Here is a 17,508-nt window from a genome sequence, read left to right on the forward strand (position 1 = left end):
CCCATATTCCCTCACGACTAAGCACACATCACCAAAAATAAAAAGATGGTACTCAATCGGTGTTAATATGCAACTCGTGTGTAGCAGACACACTCGGATGACAACCTAGTAATTAATTATCATGTATCTACACATCATTCGAGATTCCTATGAAAGAAATCAAGGTATATATAATTAATTAAATAGAATTATAAACATACACCAGCCAGACAGATATATTTCTATTTATAGTTATGACCCATGTATGGAATTTTATGGAAGGGGGTCCATATATAGAACTGTCCAGAAGTTACTTTCGTTTTCCGCTTCTTTGTGAGATACGCTAGCAACTCATTGTGCACTGTTGTACGAATAACCGAGCGTTTAATAGAGCCGTACTGTACTGTACAGTTACGACGTACGTGGTAAGTTCTCATAAATAATTCTTTTAAAACAGATAATAAGGCACGATCAACAGCGTATGCTGCCATTGGACCTAAAAGTTGTCTTTCGCATTTTTTTTTTTCATTTAAAGATTTATTTGGCATTACTAAAAAAAATAATAAAAAACAGGCGAAAAAAAAGGAAGAGAGAGAGACAGAGAGGGGGATGGGGAGGGTCTAAGGGGACATAACTTTGAGCGCCTGACTCCAATCTAACGGTAAACTTTTGGTATTCTCCCTCACTTTTTACCCCCAAAGAAGCGGTTCATTGTATTGTAGGGGGAAAGTGATGGAAAACCATATTCAGTTAAATATGTTTTGTTGGCATTAAACGTACAGGCGATGAATACCTGACGACTGACTACCCACTAACCCAAGCCTACTGACCTCCAAAATAAAAATCGACAAACCTACTAAATTTTGGCGATCAGTCATCTAAAGGAGTTTAGGAGGTTGGTCATCTTAGACGAATGACCTTCTTCAGAATCAATACATATTCAATAGCTATCATTATACATATTTTGTAACAAATAATAAAGATGGTTTCATTTCAAGTATTGGCTTTACCAGGCATAGCGGAATTTGCGAACGGAGACGTCACTGCGAAAGAGTTAATGCACATATGTATTAAAGTAATTTTAATTTTGCTATAGATAGATACATTTAATATAATTAATTTAACTTAACATTTTTCTGATATGTAATTAGATCAACTAGTTGATCTCCTTCATTTTCTGCCATTCAGGAGGGGATTTTTTTTTTTTTTATAGATTTACCAGTTCAGGTCTAATACTGTAGTATCATCAATTTTCGTGGAGTACCAATTTTTGTGGTTTTCGTTGTTGTCTGGAACTACAAATTTAAATAACTAACAAAACATGAGCCACGTAGGATGATGCACCTTCCCCCGTTTTCTTACATTTTATCATTTCTAGAGATTAACACAGTATTTGATAAATCAAAGTCAATACTGTAATCTGATAATTATTAGCTTTTACATGTGGTTGTTTTATTTTTTATTTTACCCTTTTGAAAAGAACTATAAATCATTTTATATTGTTTCAATGCTCACGTTCAATAAGGTATCCAATAGATGTAATTTTACACTCACTGCCTTAAATTGATATGTGAGGTAACTAGAAGGACTCATAGAGAGAAAATAAAGAAAAAGCAGAAGGTATTCAAACAATAGTAATACTGAAAACAAAAGAAAAAAATAATACAAAATAACAGTATATGAAATTTAACACTTATTCAAATTGATCCTTCATTCGAGTACAGCTGTTGTTAAAACATTTAAATCCTTCTGAAAGCACATTTCATTTTATCAGTGTATTAAGCTCACACTTCACAGATTTTTGGACAGATCTCACCATATTAACATCTTGTCAGTCAAGTCTTATGGTACTCACAAATGCTTCTCGGGTAAATAATCCCAAAATTGCTTAATTAAACAAGTCCAGCTTTCTCAAACTTTCAAAGCCACTGATAATTAGTTCTGATCTTTCACTAATTGTCACATGAGCAGCAATTATCCATTCATTGTGTGTGTGGGGTCTAAGCTGAACTTGAACTTGTTAATGCCATGATCGTCAGAAAGTACTCATGGATGGACAGTGATTTAAGTAAGAGATCATTCATATTTACTTTAATAACCGATTGGCCTTAGAACGCGTTGTTGGCTACGTCAGATTCCTTTGATGTTGAGTACTCAAATAAAAGCTTGACGAAAGTAATTAGTCTTCACAGGTGTTTTATTTGTGCTCATATAGATGGAAGTATCATTTTAGTGTTGTTGGCTGCATCAGGTTTGATCTTATTCACTTGGTCGAAAATACGATGTAAATATTGAACTCGCCAGAACTTTGATTTGTGCTCATACAGGTGGTAGTATTGTTTTAAACATTAAAGTGACCGCCATTTGCATTGGCATAGTTTTATTCTTTTGTATTCTTTATTTCAGGTATTTGCAGAGGTTAAAACATGAAATTAAATACCTACTAATACGCAAACTTTGAAATCAAAACCACGAATATAAGTACTTACGAAAATGCCTTTTTTTAAAACAAAACCATGAAAAACAACAAAAATAAATGATCCTACAGTATGCAATATCATGTTTATATGATTGATAAAATACATGAAACTTTGTGACCATGCTGTTGGAGTTCTGTATCGTTTGGGGGGGGCTCAGTAGTCCAAGGTGTAGGAGATAATTCATCCTTAGGAGATCAGTAGTCTCAGGAGGTCAATTATCTTTTGGCAGGAGGTCAGTCATTCTATGTTTTGGAGATCAGTAGTCCCAAGTGGTCAGACATCCAGTACCATGTTCTGACTGAACCAATGACATGAGGTTTAGTTTTGGTCCGATTGATTCAGCTGTGATATTTCACATTCAGACCTCATGTTTTTATTCAGGATATACATAGCTGTGATATTTCACATTCAGACCTTATGTTTTTATTCAGGATATACATAGCTGTGATATTTCACATTCAGACTCATGTTTTTATTCAGGATATAAATAGCTGTAATATTTCACATTCAGACCTTATGTTTTTATTCAGGATATACAGAGCTGTGATATTTCACAATCAGACCTCGTGTTTTTATTCAGGATATACAGAGCTGTGATATCACAATCAGACCTCATGTTTTTATTCAGGATATACTTAGCTACTTTAATAAAGATGTTTTAATTCCAATAGTATAACACTGAGCAACAAAATGCCTGTGAGACATATCAGCTGATTGTGCATTTGGACAACAAAAAGATGTTCAAAATGAATTAGGTTGACTGGACAAATGGTGGATCAAGCATCAGTGTCATCAAACAGGTGACAATTAATACATGTCTTAGGGTCCAGCTTCGTAAAACAGATACTTAAAACTGTTGTAAAGACATGCAAAGATGTCAAAAGTCATGGCAAAGACATGCAAAGATATTAACATGATTTTAAATAACAATATTTTTCATGTTTACTATATTGATTTCACTGTTATTTGCAGAATCAGTTACTTTTAAACTTCAAACGATAATGTTTAACACAATGAAAGAAAATACAAATAGTGAAATTTAGCTTTCTTGAGCATTGGTGTATGATCATTAAGATTTATTTAGAATAAATATTACTAATGTCCCAATAATTATCAGTACCTTCAGTGCACTATCTGTACATCATGTTGTGCTGTCTTTTGAGTGACTTTGTACTGTAAAGGATTCACATCAATACTTTTGCCACATTGATTTACATCGACACTACAGGTGAAGAATGGATACAAAATGATACTTACCTGCCAAACAAATTACTTTAATCGTCAGCAGTTATGAATATAATTATTAGCTATTTGGGATTTTATTTTGTAAATTGAGAAATACATCTGAGACAGCTGTTGCAGGCACTGGCACTCATTTTTGTCAGTAGTAAAGATAAAAAGATCTATTGATGGCATCCACTTGCCTTCTAACACAAGGTGATGTGGTTTGTAATCTGCCTCTCCTACACTCACTGATTTCTTGCTAATTATTTATCCTATCAGCATGTTCAGCATGAAATAATCTGTATACCAAGTGTGTTCCTCATGTACTTTAATCATCATTTAATAACTGTATAACACAAAGTGCTAACAGGATAAATAAAATTAGCACTGATTTGTCATGAAGGCAGATTTCAAACCACACAAATCTATCACCTTGTGTAAGTTTGTTCCTTTTTTATAGAAGGGAGTGGTTGTTGTCAATAGTTTTTGTTTTGCATGAGTTCCTGTGGCCACAGCAATTGTTTTGCATCTGCAGGAATTACATTGTTATATATTTTGTTGCTACTAACCCTGCTGCAACAAGAGGACATGTTCTAGTTGAAATTTTCCTTGCACAAGAAAATTTTAGAATTTTTTCAGTTTTAAAGACAAAACCATATTTTCTTCAGAGCTTAAGAGAAGACATCAATCTAATGAGGCAAAAAGTAACGTGTTTTCGATTGGCCAACCATCGCTATTTCTTTGATGAGTACCCCCATCCCAATCATATTATATATATATATAAAATCTGTGTGTGTAATCTAGATTTTTAATGTAGCTTTAAAAAAATTTCAGTCATATTGCTACGATGTCTGCATTGTGACAGTTTATAGTAATGTCTAGCACTGGGGCATCATGTCGCAGACATGTAGCATGATGTCCCACCCAGTCACATTATCCTGACACCAGGCCAACCAGTCCTAACACTAACCTCTTAATACTGAGCGCCAGGTGTGGCAGCTGTTGGTACCATTTTTTTAAAAGTGTTTGGTATGACTCGGCTGGGGATCGAAACCATGGCCTACCACATCTGAGCCAGACACTCTAACCACTAGGCCTCTGGAACAGTATATATATATATATATATATATATATATATATATATATATATATATATATATATATATATATATATATAATGTTGTAAAAAAATAAAATAAAACCAGACATCCAAACATGCCTAGACTAATTTATAAAACCAATGCAATAGGAAACACACATTTTTTGGTATTTTTTGTGGTTAAAATAGGATATTTTTAAAGCACTCATGGAGTTGCAAAACAGAGGGCATGATGACCCAGATGAGTCCTGAATCTAATCAAATGGAATAGCTCTCTGAAATGGCCTAAAATGTTGAATTAAAATCACTTACAACTAACATGTAGTCTGCTTGGAAATATTTTTTATTATCTTATCATGGATAGGAATGGGATATAAATACAATGCCAAGTCTATGTCTGCCTGTAATCTGCATACTTTAAGTACAGGCATGATGTTAACACATAAATGGTGCCGCCTACCACCGACAGACGTACATATGACAAGATCATCAAGTGGATATGGGTATCGATAATGTATCATATCATAGGCTGCATATCATGAATCATGTTGATAAGCAGTATAGGTGTATTGCCTAATTTAACTTTGTCGTTGCTTGTCTCTGTACTGAATTTGCATATCTTATCCACTGTCTCAAAACTTACCATGATTAAATATTATAGAAATTTACGTAAAGAACATTTCATGTTCAGTACAAAATATGAGAGCAATGAAGCATTAATTAATGGTAAAAAAACATTAAACTTCTAAATGACAGAATGAAATTCACAATAGGAAATTCTCCAAGAAATGTATTCTAATAATCAACAACTATCAACATGTAGACCAGTGCTGTCCAACATCTTTGTATGTCTTTGCACACTTTAATACTTACCATATGCACATGAAGAATATATAATCCTGAGTAATTTCCCACATCGTTATTAATGAGATAAACTTTCTTACAGCTAATGATAAGGAGATACCAATATGTGAACAAAAGATGTTTTTAAATATTTATTATATTTTTCTTGACAATGTTGTGTGGAAATAGACATTAAAAACAGAAGCATCAACACATGCACAAATATATATAATTCTAAAATATAACATTCAGCATTTTCCAGTATTGTCAGTTTAAAGCATTTCTTTGCCATCTTTGCATGCCTTTGCATCGTTTAGTTGGACCCAGCAGAAGCATGATGTTAGTGTTGACCTTTTACTATCTAGACAAAAAGTGCTGTCAAACGTAAAGCTCATGTGTCTGCCCCTACTTTATCACATAATGGTCAACAGTGCGTTTTGGCACTTGCAAAAGTAGAAATATGGCTTGGCATAACTTACTATGGACCTATTGATATGATGGAGGTTTTGGATCTTTTACATATCTTTTTATAACAAAGGCCTGCACATACACTCCAGAAAGAAATGATTATGATAAAAGTTGAAAATTATTTCTGTTCACAAAACCAAAATATCCTTTATATGATGTTATTTATATTTTTATTAATTTTTAATGACTTCACTTCATTCACTCCTTTCACAAGCTGGTTTATATATTAGCTTTGATTTTTTACAAAAAAAATTTGATTAAATACATTAGATCAAAGTTTTTTTGTGATACTTGATGTGACATTTGGGAATGCTTTGCCAACAAGTTGATCTTTCTTTGCCTTTTTTATTAGAAAATTAAAAAAAGTTGGAAAACAGCATGTTGGTCAAGGGGAATACCAATTTGGGGTACAACACATGTGTATTCCATGAGAATTCTTGTCTACTTATTATTCTTTAGGGTTATCTTGCTGTCATCAATTTTGTTATTATATAATTTGAATGATATGGTAGTCTGTGTGCAGATGTGTTTAGTAGCTGAATTGTTGAAGTTTAGAACTGTAATACAGTTTAGATTTATTGAATTCTGGTGCAGTCTATCCAAATATGTATTGACCACTCTCACTCAGTAAATGCTTTCAGTGCAGATTAGATATTAACACTAGCATGATCTGTGTGTATCAGTTTGCCTTTTCTTGTTCAGTAAGTGTATAATAATTTACAAATAATTACTTGGTGGGGATAATGATAATTTCCAATCCTGAAGCTACATATTATAAGTCTTTTGAGGTTGCGGATGTACATCAGGGCAAATTTCAGTAGCATGTTATTTGTCTTTCATGACCAGTAAGTGTATATATGGTTCTAGAGTGGGGATCTCAGTAGCTTCTCTAGTATGACCCAGAGGCTAAGTTTAATGGAGTAAGAATAAAGCCAGGGGAATAGGTACTTGCATTTTTGAATATGTTATTTCATGCCCAATTAATGCATATAGACTTAAGTTGGGGATCTCAATAGTTTCCAAATTCTTGTGAAACAGAGTTCCACAACTGTATGCAAGATAATGATCCATGCTTGTCACTGAAACATCCACTGAAAGTAAGGTCATTTATTACACACAATTTTTAGAGATGTTAGTCTCATAATTTTGTGAGTTATATTCAGTTTATTTAACCCCTCCTGAGCACAGGCATCAGGTTGTTTCAAACTTTTGAAACCATTATACGTGCATATAGAATAGCACCTAATATCATATTTCTTGGTTTAAAGTCAAACAGTTTTTAAAGGTCTTGGATAATTTGTGTGACATTACTCACTGCCTTATTAAGCACATAGGATAATTTCAATTTGTCCAGAAAGATCAGTTCAAAACAAGCGAGGATCCACTCTTCAGTTTTATTCTTTGCACTGGGCTTAATTTTTAAAGAAAAAGAATTTCCCAGATATTCCTCACTTGTTATCCTGGTTATTTGTATATCTTATGTATTGTTAAATAACTTTTAATTCCTTTTATTCTGGTGTATGATTGATGGAGGAAATTTGGGTTATAGATTATGCAGCTTTGCCTTACTTCAGGTGTGCACCTTTCAAAAAGACTGCTGTTCCACATGGTCTTTTTCACTTTATGGATTTCAGAGATAATTTGGAAACAACCAGCTGATGACTTATTTTTTTTAATAGTTTTTTTTATATTTATAATTCATGTATTTTTCTTTTTTAAAGTTGGTATTGTCTACTTTAGTAAAATTCATTTTCACTATTTTAATAATTGCTAAAGTTACGTGTAGTTTGTAGTTTTGTGAGTACATGGGAGCAGTCATTTTGATCAGTTAGCTGTTTTAGGCAGCATATTGTTTCCAGAATACCACATACATGTAAAAAGAAATTTCAGTCGCAGTACAGGAAAGTAACACAGAAGTATGCCAACATTCTCTTCGTTTTGCTTTAATTGCAGATGTGGTTAACTTCACTGTCAAATCTATCCAATTTCAAAACTAGTTTTATCATGATTTGCTAAAGAATGTCAACAGTGATGTTACCTGATGTGATGATATAACAGTACATAAACAGTGATACTATGAGAGAGCTCTTTGTATGATTTTGAAAACGGAAGTTTCAAGCTATATTTCCTAGAAAATAGAGTCCAGGGCCAGAAACAAACTGAAGGTCCAGGAACGAGGGAATTTCAGAGTTTCTTGTGAAATAAAAGAAATTAGGTACATCTAACATATCTGTCTTTTTTCATTATCTTAATAGTGTTTTGTTTTTCTTGAGTTTCTTTCCAGTTGTTTTTTGAGGGCTCTAAAGATTTTGGCTACAATGTGAGTGGATTGTATATGATTAGGAGTGGGGTGGGATACGCTGGGGGGGGAGGCGGGATCAATCTAAACATTGGTATGTTTTTCAGTTATGAGTGTAAATCAGTTAAAATTGTTAGAAACTGCACTTTCATTTTATCATTTTCTTTCATCATGGGAGTTGACTAGATAGGCAAATATGGTAATTGTTGACCTTTACAGTGATTTACCTGTATTCTTATCTGTATTCAAAATTCTTGGAACATGTAAATAGCTCTTTATTACCTTAGGTTTATCACATACATGTATGTTTACATTTTGGACTTCTTAACCTGAAACATATAAATGTAATAGTACATCTGAGCTGGCTATCGATTTACCATTTTATGCATTGCACAACTTTAGCTAACTGTGAAGTCAGATCACCTTTTAAATAAATATTTCTTGCATGTAGCATGCAACAACCTGTACAAAGAAACTGGCCTTGGTAAGTCAGTTGTTTCACATGAGTACTAGCCTTGTAGTTTTAGGTGGTGTGATTTTAGATACATTTGCTCTTTTACTACTGTATTTAAATGTGAAACTCTCAAAGTGGTTGCTATTAAAGGAGTGGTCTTATCCTGGAGCTGTCAGAAGGAGAATTCAATGGTTGAATAACATGTTTCATTATTTGTAGATAAATTTTCACAACTCATTGTGTTGATTGATGAGCCAAAATACAATTGTTTTATCAAGTGGCCCCACCTTATATATTTCAGTATGATGAAATAGACCTAATATATTTAATTATGGAACATTTTCAGGAACACAAAGATTATATAAGTCGTGTAAGTTTGCAGAAAGCAGTTCAAATTTTACATGTGCAGACATCTATTTCTGAGCCATAATTTGCAGAATTGATGAAATTTCAGTCCCAGAAACAATGTACATTGCTTGACTTAAAATCCACTTGCCCTACAATGCCATTTTTGTTACTATTCATTTTGATACACACTCCCCTCCCCAAGAATATAAGTAGTAGTCCCTAGTACGTGTGATATTATTCATGTGACTCAACCGTTGTTAGCATTCAGCAGTGAATGGGATATAAAATAATGCAGTTTCGAACAGTTTCACAGTTTTTTCATATTCATTGTGGAATTTAGAACAATTGTGGTGTGCAGATCTGCTCTTGCAGTTTATGACTGTATTTTTCAATTTTGCCTTTGTCAGTGTATAGTGCGTCTAATTCATCATGATCTGTATTGATGAGTATTTGAGTGTCTAGGAGTAGTTTTATTTTCTGAGTGGTACAAGAATCTCCATCAACGTTGAAAACAGAAGTTAAGTTGGAGAGGTATTTGTGTTGTTGATATTGATCAGTTAAAAGCAGTAGCCACAAGTGTTGTCTATAGTTCATGTGATAGTACTGTCGATGCATCATAGTTAAAGAAAGCACTCACTTCATATAAATAGAACCAGCAGCTACCAACTCTTTGAAGTAAATGGATTATAATATAATTTAGTGATCTCAGTTTGGGGTATAAAGTATTGTAATGGGGGCTTTTACAAGTCATTAATCCCTTAGCGCAATATTTATTTTCAAACAATCACATTGAAACCTCAGTATATGTAACAGTAATGCAGAACTAAGTCAATATGAGCAAGGGACATCTCATTATTATTCATGCAGGACAGGTGAATGCTAATTATAAGAAACCAGTAAAGTTCAGCGGACAGAAATAATACTCTTCAGCACTCATAGGTCATGTGCTTTGAACACAAAGTTTAAAACTTTTGATATAATTAAGTAAATAACTTCATAAGGCAGAGTGACATTTAAATAGGGCACTAGAAAATTGTTATTAATTAACCAGTGTCTTTCAGGAACCTCAGAATGAAAATGCTGCATTTTGTTGGAGGCCTCAAGGTTTCTTTCAGCTGCATTAAATTTAAACAAAAACCGGCAACTCAGAATGTGGTAGGGGCTTGATCTTGATTTAGACGGGTCATAGGTATTAGGCTATCCATATTTTTGAGTTTCTGTTTACTTTGTGTTTTTCAGACATGGATGTGAAAGACTTTGAAGTTCCCTTTCAGGGAAGAGAAGAATTCCTTAAAGATTTCATGATTGCATGGAATGCCAAGAAATATTTGGTGTATGGTATATATGGAATGAGATCTGTTGGAAAATCAAGAACAGTCAGAAAGCACATAGATGACGTACAAATGATTATACAACAAGAACACAGACAATTTAGATATGTTAAGATAATTGATGTTAACATGAGGTTTCATAAAACCGGTAAGCAGCTTCATGAGCAGATGTGTGCTTTACTTGGCATTTTGCCAGATCCTAGTTATGATGGGCAGCAGAATGGATGGTTTCAACAGATTGAGTCGCATATTAAACACTTTGTAGACCAGTTTTTCATTGTGTTTTTTGACAATTGTGAAGATGTGATGGACTCAGAGCTGAAAGACACATTTCTGTCCTTTGTTGTTACCTTGGCAAAAATTAGACTTAATATCCGTGTATACATTACATCCACAACACAAATTTTGTTTACTCAAATAAAACCAGCATACTTTTATAAAACTTTGGAACCTATGAGTGAATTAGAATCCAAGAAACTGCTCAGAGCTGTTGCAGAAAGTGTAAATTTTGGTGAACACTTGGATAAAATTGTTGAACTTTGTGGTGGTCTTCCCCTGGCACTTCTGATGGCTGGTTCAGAGCTTGAAGCAGATGAAGGAATGTTGAAGCCAGAAGATATGGTGGAGCTGCTGACTGAGTGTCGTCTGCGAGCACTCAGTAGGGAATTCTATCCAAAGGATGACAGGATAGGTAACTATATAATCTATGTCATGATGTGTATGCATTGAACTTTCTTTTGTCAGCAAGTAATGTCACCAAAAAGAAACTTTGAATTTTGTGTCATGTATCTGGTTGTTGCTGGGGTCTCTTACGATATAGATCAGGGGTCGGCAACCTAAGGCACGTATGCCACAGGTGGCACGTCAAGAGGTTTTTTATGGCATGCAAAGGGCAGTCAAAAATCTCAATTTTAACAATGTTACTCTTTTACTGGTGGCATGCGCTCGTTCATTTTGTAATTAATCCAGAAAAAAAGTGGCACACTATGTAAAAAAGGTTGCCGACCCCTGATATAGATGATTCTATGATGCAATCAACATGTCATTTTGAGTACCACAATAGGTGTTGACTTTGAACAAGTGGACTTGTTTAATCCTTGTTTTTTTACATCAAACAGTAGTCCATTTGCAAACAGCATAGACTCAAATCTGTCATCTGCACTGTTCATTCTACAGCTGACTTCATTTGAACCATGTAGATTCAGATCTGCAAATGCATTATGGGATGACGTATTTTTGTCAGTGCTGTTTACAGCTAGGAATATGTTTGAAATAGGTAATGGTATATAGTTTATGCTTGATGTATAGCCAGTAGAGATTTTGAAAATCCTTGATAAACACATAATTTGTGTGACTCAGATATGATTTTAAGGTACACCAAATCCTAAATGTACAGGAAAATAGAAGACACCAACAATAACGTTAGTCTTGGATAGCTGGCCACATATCCTTACACATGCCAGAAAAGGATCACACTTGGGACAAAAGATGCATAAAGTGAGTGCATTAGTACTGTGCTATCAAGCTGTTTGCTAGAATTGAATTTCGGTTTAAATTTGGAACATAAATAGAACCATGCTCTTGTATTTCATGTATGTCACAGTGTACAGGTAGGTCATATATTGCCATCATAATTGGTATACTTTTATGGGACCACACTCCACCCTTACATCCCATTTAATTCCATGTCCAAGTCAGTGTTTCCCTTTACCCTCATTTGTGCTTGAGAGACCCCCAAATTTTTTATTTGACCACCAATTTTGATACCAAAGTTTCTTTTTTACTCAGTCTGACCCTCAGTTTTGACACCAAGGAGATTTTCGACTCTCAGTCTTGCACCCCTTTGGGATACACTGCCAAATGATGTCAATGCATGGCACTAATAGGGGCTCTGAGTGGCAGAGTGGTCTAAACCACTCACTGTTACGGATCACTGCCTTATCATCTCTGTCTGCATGGGTTCAAGTCTTGAATTTTGCCAATATGGGTACATGAGAAAGCTTGCCAGTAGCTTCTTGTAGGTCAGTGGTTCTTTCCAGGGTTTTCTCCATTTATACTGGCTGCCATGTACAGTCTGGCTTGTGCTGAAAATGGCATTAAACTCTACAACAACACAGCATGTCACTAATACAGAGTACAATTGATGGCAATGCATATAAGCACTAATACAGAGTGCAATTGATGGCAATGCATATAAGCACTAATACTGAGTACAATTGATGGCAATGCATAAAAGCACTAATACAGAGTACAATTGATGGCAGTGCATATGAGCACTAATATTGAGTACAATTGATGGCAATGCATAAAAGCACTAATACAGAGCGCAATTGATGGCAATGCATATAAGCACTAATACAGAATAACTTCTTTACTATAATCAGCTGTGTCCTCAGAGTTAGCATATTTTCAATACAGACATGTTGTACAGCTATAATTAGATAGCAACAGTCTACAAGCAAAGGCCACTAGAACCATTTTCCTTCCCTAGATAAAAAAAATAGGACGTTTCAGTGTACAGTAACTTTGGCTTTGGCACTATGGGTAACTTCAGGGGCTTCTTTGTAGGCTTTTGGCACTGAATGTTCAGAAATTGGAAGCCCTGTTGGAAAACAGAGTACCAGAGAAAAGAGGAGTCCATAATTGGGTAGAAAACAGTTGATTTCAGGGGAAATCAATAAATTCTGTTGACTTTGGATATTGTTAACTGCTGTTTTCATTTAGACTTTTACTTTATCTTCCAATATTAAATATGATGATGGTTTTTACTCTTTTCGTTTTATTATATTTATGATAACAAAGGATGTATATTTATGAATATTTGGGAAATGTACTTGTGTAAATATTCAGAGTTTGAGATTTGATACTATCATTGGAAGGCTAAGAATGCACAGGAATAACATGCAAAGAGCTCTTCTTTAGTGCTTTTTGTTGAGAATATTGCTAATGGTATTGATCTTAAATCATATAAATATTGTAATATTGCAACAATATTGTAAAACAAAGAAACTTTTGGCTCATCATGATATGATTAGTGTAGCAGGAAGTAAATCAGTAGAAACTACGTTGGTAGGAACTGAAAATTATTAGTATACTTTTTAATGTATCTGTTCAATATTCAGTACTTTCCATTATTGGAATGATTTATATGTGCAATGTTTTATTTGGTCAGTTAGGGTTTTGTTGTATATCAAGTTAGATACTGTATGTACTCACAACAAAAATCAAGATCTGCTGTATCAGGGTCTTTGTTGTTTATTGTACTAATTACTCCTAACAAACTCCACAGACATAGATCAACCAGTGCATTATGTGATGGCCGAACTGGGTCTGTACAGTTTCTAATTGGACTTGTCTTATAAGCAAGTGTACACGGTACATGATAATCCATTGGCTACAGCCAGATACAGTATTTTGTGTTTGAGAGAAAGAACATGAGACTTGGCACTAAAATTTGTTGCTTTGAATAATGTGCTGGCAATTTTGAGATAAATGTATGTTGTCAACTTGGATAAGTAAGGCTGTGTCAGTTTTATTTATAAAAGAGTACAATTTTAGTAGTAAGAATGTTTCATTCTGAATAGAATTTGAATACATAATCACAAAATTCAATCCAAATGAACATGCTTTTTAGTTATAACACATTTTCAGGATTTTAAAATGCTGTTCTATCATAAGTAAGTTAGTGTTGATATTATTTATCAAAAAAAGTAAAATTTTAATAGTAAGCAATCGGTTTCATTCTGAATAGAATGCACATGATCACAAATTTCATTCTGAGATGAACATACTTTCCGTTCAAACAAGCTTTTTTTAATGTTAAAATGCTGTTTTATCACAGTGAAAACTAAACTACAGTTTATTATAAGGAAAACAGAAAATATCTGAATATAAGACTTATTAGAAAGTGTTCAAATTGTTTGTGGATATAGAATATTGTGGTTTTGTAAACATCAGAATATTTGGGGTTTTAACTACAGAGTAATTAAATCAATTTATCTGAAGCAAACAATTTCTCCTGTGTCCACCTTGAGACTTACTTTATGATTCCTTATTTTCAGCTGATGTATACAAAGAGTTCATTCTAAGATTATCTGAGGTGTTTCAACAGCGACTGGCCACCCTTGGGTACATCCCAGGGACTTTTACTGCCAATCAGGTGAAGGAGATGCTAGGTACTTAGCCAATGGGAATAGGAGTAGAATCTTGGATGTGTAATTGGTACCTTAAAAAAATAAGCCATAAACTGCCTGATTATTTTCCACATATAATGCATGCGTGAAAAATAGCTCATCAGTACTCATTTGTAACAAAAACCAAGCCTTATTGCCTGATTTTGTTTCTTTCACTGTCAGAATTTAGTTAAGTTTCAGTTCTTCCTTGTTTGGTATTAAATATTCAAACCTATATACCGCTGTAAAGTGTTGAAGATAGTGACATAATGGTTTGCCAGAAACTTGAAAATGGAAAACAATGCATATTGCATGCACAGTGTGGCACAGCATGGACTATCCCTACCACTGTGTGGTCGACCTGTTGATCTTAGCATGTTCTGATCCAACAGCTATTTGATTTAATATCTTAGGCATTAACTTTTCAGCTACTCAAACATCCTATGTAAAGATGGATGTATCAAATAGAACCATTCATAGTATGAAAAGGTGCTTAATAAGTGAGCAACCGGATTTTAAATTTTTGTAAATTATAATTATCTTGTGCTTTGTGATTCATTTAGATTATAAAATGTGTCAGAAGATGAAAGTTACTAACTTTTTTCTCCTGACAAATATATGCATTGATGACAGTTATTAAAAATATATAAGAAATGTATGGAAATCATGACATATTATACTATAAGATATCCCCAGTAATGACTGTACTATTATATATATACACAGGTTTTTTCTTTTTTACTACTGGGGCCAAAACAACCATGAACATAACATTGCTTTGGTCTAAATTAGTAGAAAAAGTCTCTAAACTCAAGACAGTCTTCTAAGTTGAGAAAGTTGTCAGATTGGAAGATGAACAAAGCTGTGTCAGTTTCACCATGCAGAGAAAAATTAATTTGGTTTCATAAATATATCATAGTTTTGAATTGCATCATTAACTTTACACATTGCCTTTCACTGCCTGGAAGGTGATTCACATGCCTAAGGAGGCGAGAGATGAAGCTTTTCTCTCTAAGGCAAGGGGATGTAACTCTCTCACCTCTTGCCTGTTCCCCATAGGTATTATGATCAGATAACATTTTGGAAGAAGAAACCAATTATTGAGGTAAAATGTATTTCTTAAACACTACTTACCCAATCATAATATGAAAACAAATCTCAATCATCCTGCAATTTCTTCTTAAAATGACTGGGCATGCCTCCTGTATGGCCAGGAATTGGTGTCAGTCTCTCTGTCCAATGTAATTTTTGTTGTTGTTTTTCTAGGTTTTAATGCCATTTTTCAGCACAAGATAGGCTATACATGGCAGCCAGTATTAATGGTGGAGGAAGAGCCCTGGAAAACCCAGGGAAGAATCACCGACCCACAAGAAGCTACTGGCAGGCTTTCCCACATGCCCACACTAGCCGAGCCTTGGACTTGAATCCATGCAGACAGAGGTGAGATGGCAGTGATCTGGAATGGTGAGCGCTTTAGACCACTTGGCCACTCGGGGCCCCCTATCCAATGGAAGTTACTCTTGAGTGACTAGCACCTATATAGAGAGACAACATTTTGGATGTATATTAAAGTGAAAGATTGGCTGGCAAAACAACTTGAATTTTTTGTTGATGTTGCCATTGACGATGTAAAGGACACTAATCATCATGACACACACACAACCATCTTATTTTTCTTACCCAAAACGTGACCAGACTATAATTGTGACCTGTTTGTTGATATATTTTTTAAACTGATGTTAATGATAATACATGTACTTTTTATTTTCCTTAGGTCATAAATCAGTGGCCCTTGCCAAAGACTTGGTCTTGATTCCAATGAAAAGAAGGAGCTTTATAAGCTATGATGCCAGAACTGAAAGATTTGATATACATGGTATCCTGAGGGACTGTCTGTCTGTATACGTGTGTATCAAGAATATTCCCGGTATGTACAAGTGTCAGAATATGTGTTACTATCTCTATCATTTAGCATTCTTGTCATCTGTCCTTCTGTTTTCTCCATTTCCCTTTAGCTGGAATTTTTCCAAACTTGGTATTTTAAATGTCCATATGATAGCCATGTGCAAGTTGGGTTTATTAATTTTGTTTTCATTGTACCATGAGAGAAAATTTTAAAAGGCAGATGTGTGCAAAGGTTAATAACAAGGATATTATGTAACAGATGTGTGCGAAGTTTAATAACAAGGATATTATGTAACAGATGTGTGTGAAGTTTAATAACAAGGATATTATGTAACAGATGTGTGCGAAGTTTAATAACAAGGATATTATTTAACAGATGTGTGTAAAGATTAATAACTGATATTATTTAGCAAATGTGTATAAAGATTAATAACTGATATTTATTTATTGAACTCTTGTGTACAAGTTTAATAACAAGGATATTATGTAACAGATGTGTGCATAGATTAATAACAATAATATTATTTAACAGATGTTATATGGACAGTCAAGAAGACACATAGTTATCAGACAGATTTCTGTATACTGGCCATGTGTGTATGTGTGTGTGTGTGTGCTATCAATAGATGTACCTGATTTGAAGGTACTACCCCAGGGCTTTTGTCTGTGTGTGTGTGTGTTTATAAAAATGCATGGGATTCTCAGCCTGATGCTATCGCAGTAAATTTGGTATTTTTTTATCTGAGAGGTTTGAGAAAACTTTCAAGCCATAACACTTCATATGGTCTTCAAATGGTTTTGGGATCTGAATACTCAAAATGCTGGATATAAGACTACCATTTTAAATACTATCTACTGATCATTGCATATTATAATATTATTCTGATTTATTTAGAGGCAAAATTA

General features: G+C 34.1%; 1 protein-coding gene across 3 annotated transcripts in view; it reads left to right on the plus strand.

The window, feature by feature from the left end:
• Nucleotides 1-312: 312 nt before the first annotated feature.
• The window catches only part of LOC149786279 (uncharacterized), a 37,907-nt gene continuing 20,711 nt past the window's right edge, over nucleotides 313-17,508 (plus strand). The window contains exons 1-5 of one of the 3 annotated variants that reach the window (XM_089976663.1): nucleotides 334-404; nucleotides 3,131-3,259; nucleotides 10,434-11,216; nucleotides 14,587-14,700; nucleotides 16,472-16,624. In XM_089976663.1, coding sequence (XP_089832789.1) covers nucleotides 10,436-11,216; nucleotides 14,587-14,700; nucleotides 16,472-16,624 — 1,048 coding nt within the window. In that variant the 5' untranslated portion in view covers nucleotides 334-404; nucleotides 3,131-3,259; nucleotides 10,434-10,435. Of the gene's footprint in view, nucleotides 405-3,130; nucleotides 3,260-8,742; nucleotides 8,877-10,433; nucleotides 11,217-14,586; nucleotides 14,701-16,471; nucleotides 16,625-17,508 lie in introns of those variants that run through there. The other 2 variants (XM_089976665.1, XM_089976664.1) reach the window with 2 other exon arrangements.

The sequence above is a fragment of the Sinohyriopsis cumingii genome, chromosome 12 (genome assembly GCF_028554795.1).
Source record: "Sinohyriopsis cumingii isolate HCF-2022 chromosome 12, ASM2855479v2, whole genome shotgun sequence".
Classification (NCBI taxonomy): domain Eukaryota; kingdom Metazoa; phylum Mollusca; class Bivalvia; order Unionida; family Unionidae; genus Sinohyriopsis; species Sinohyriopsis cumingii.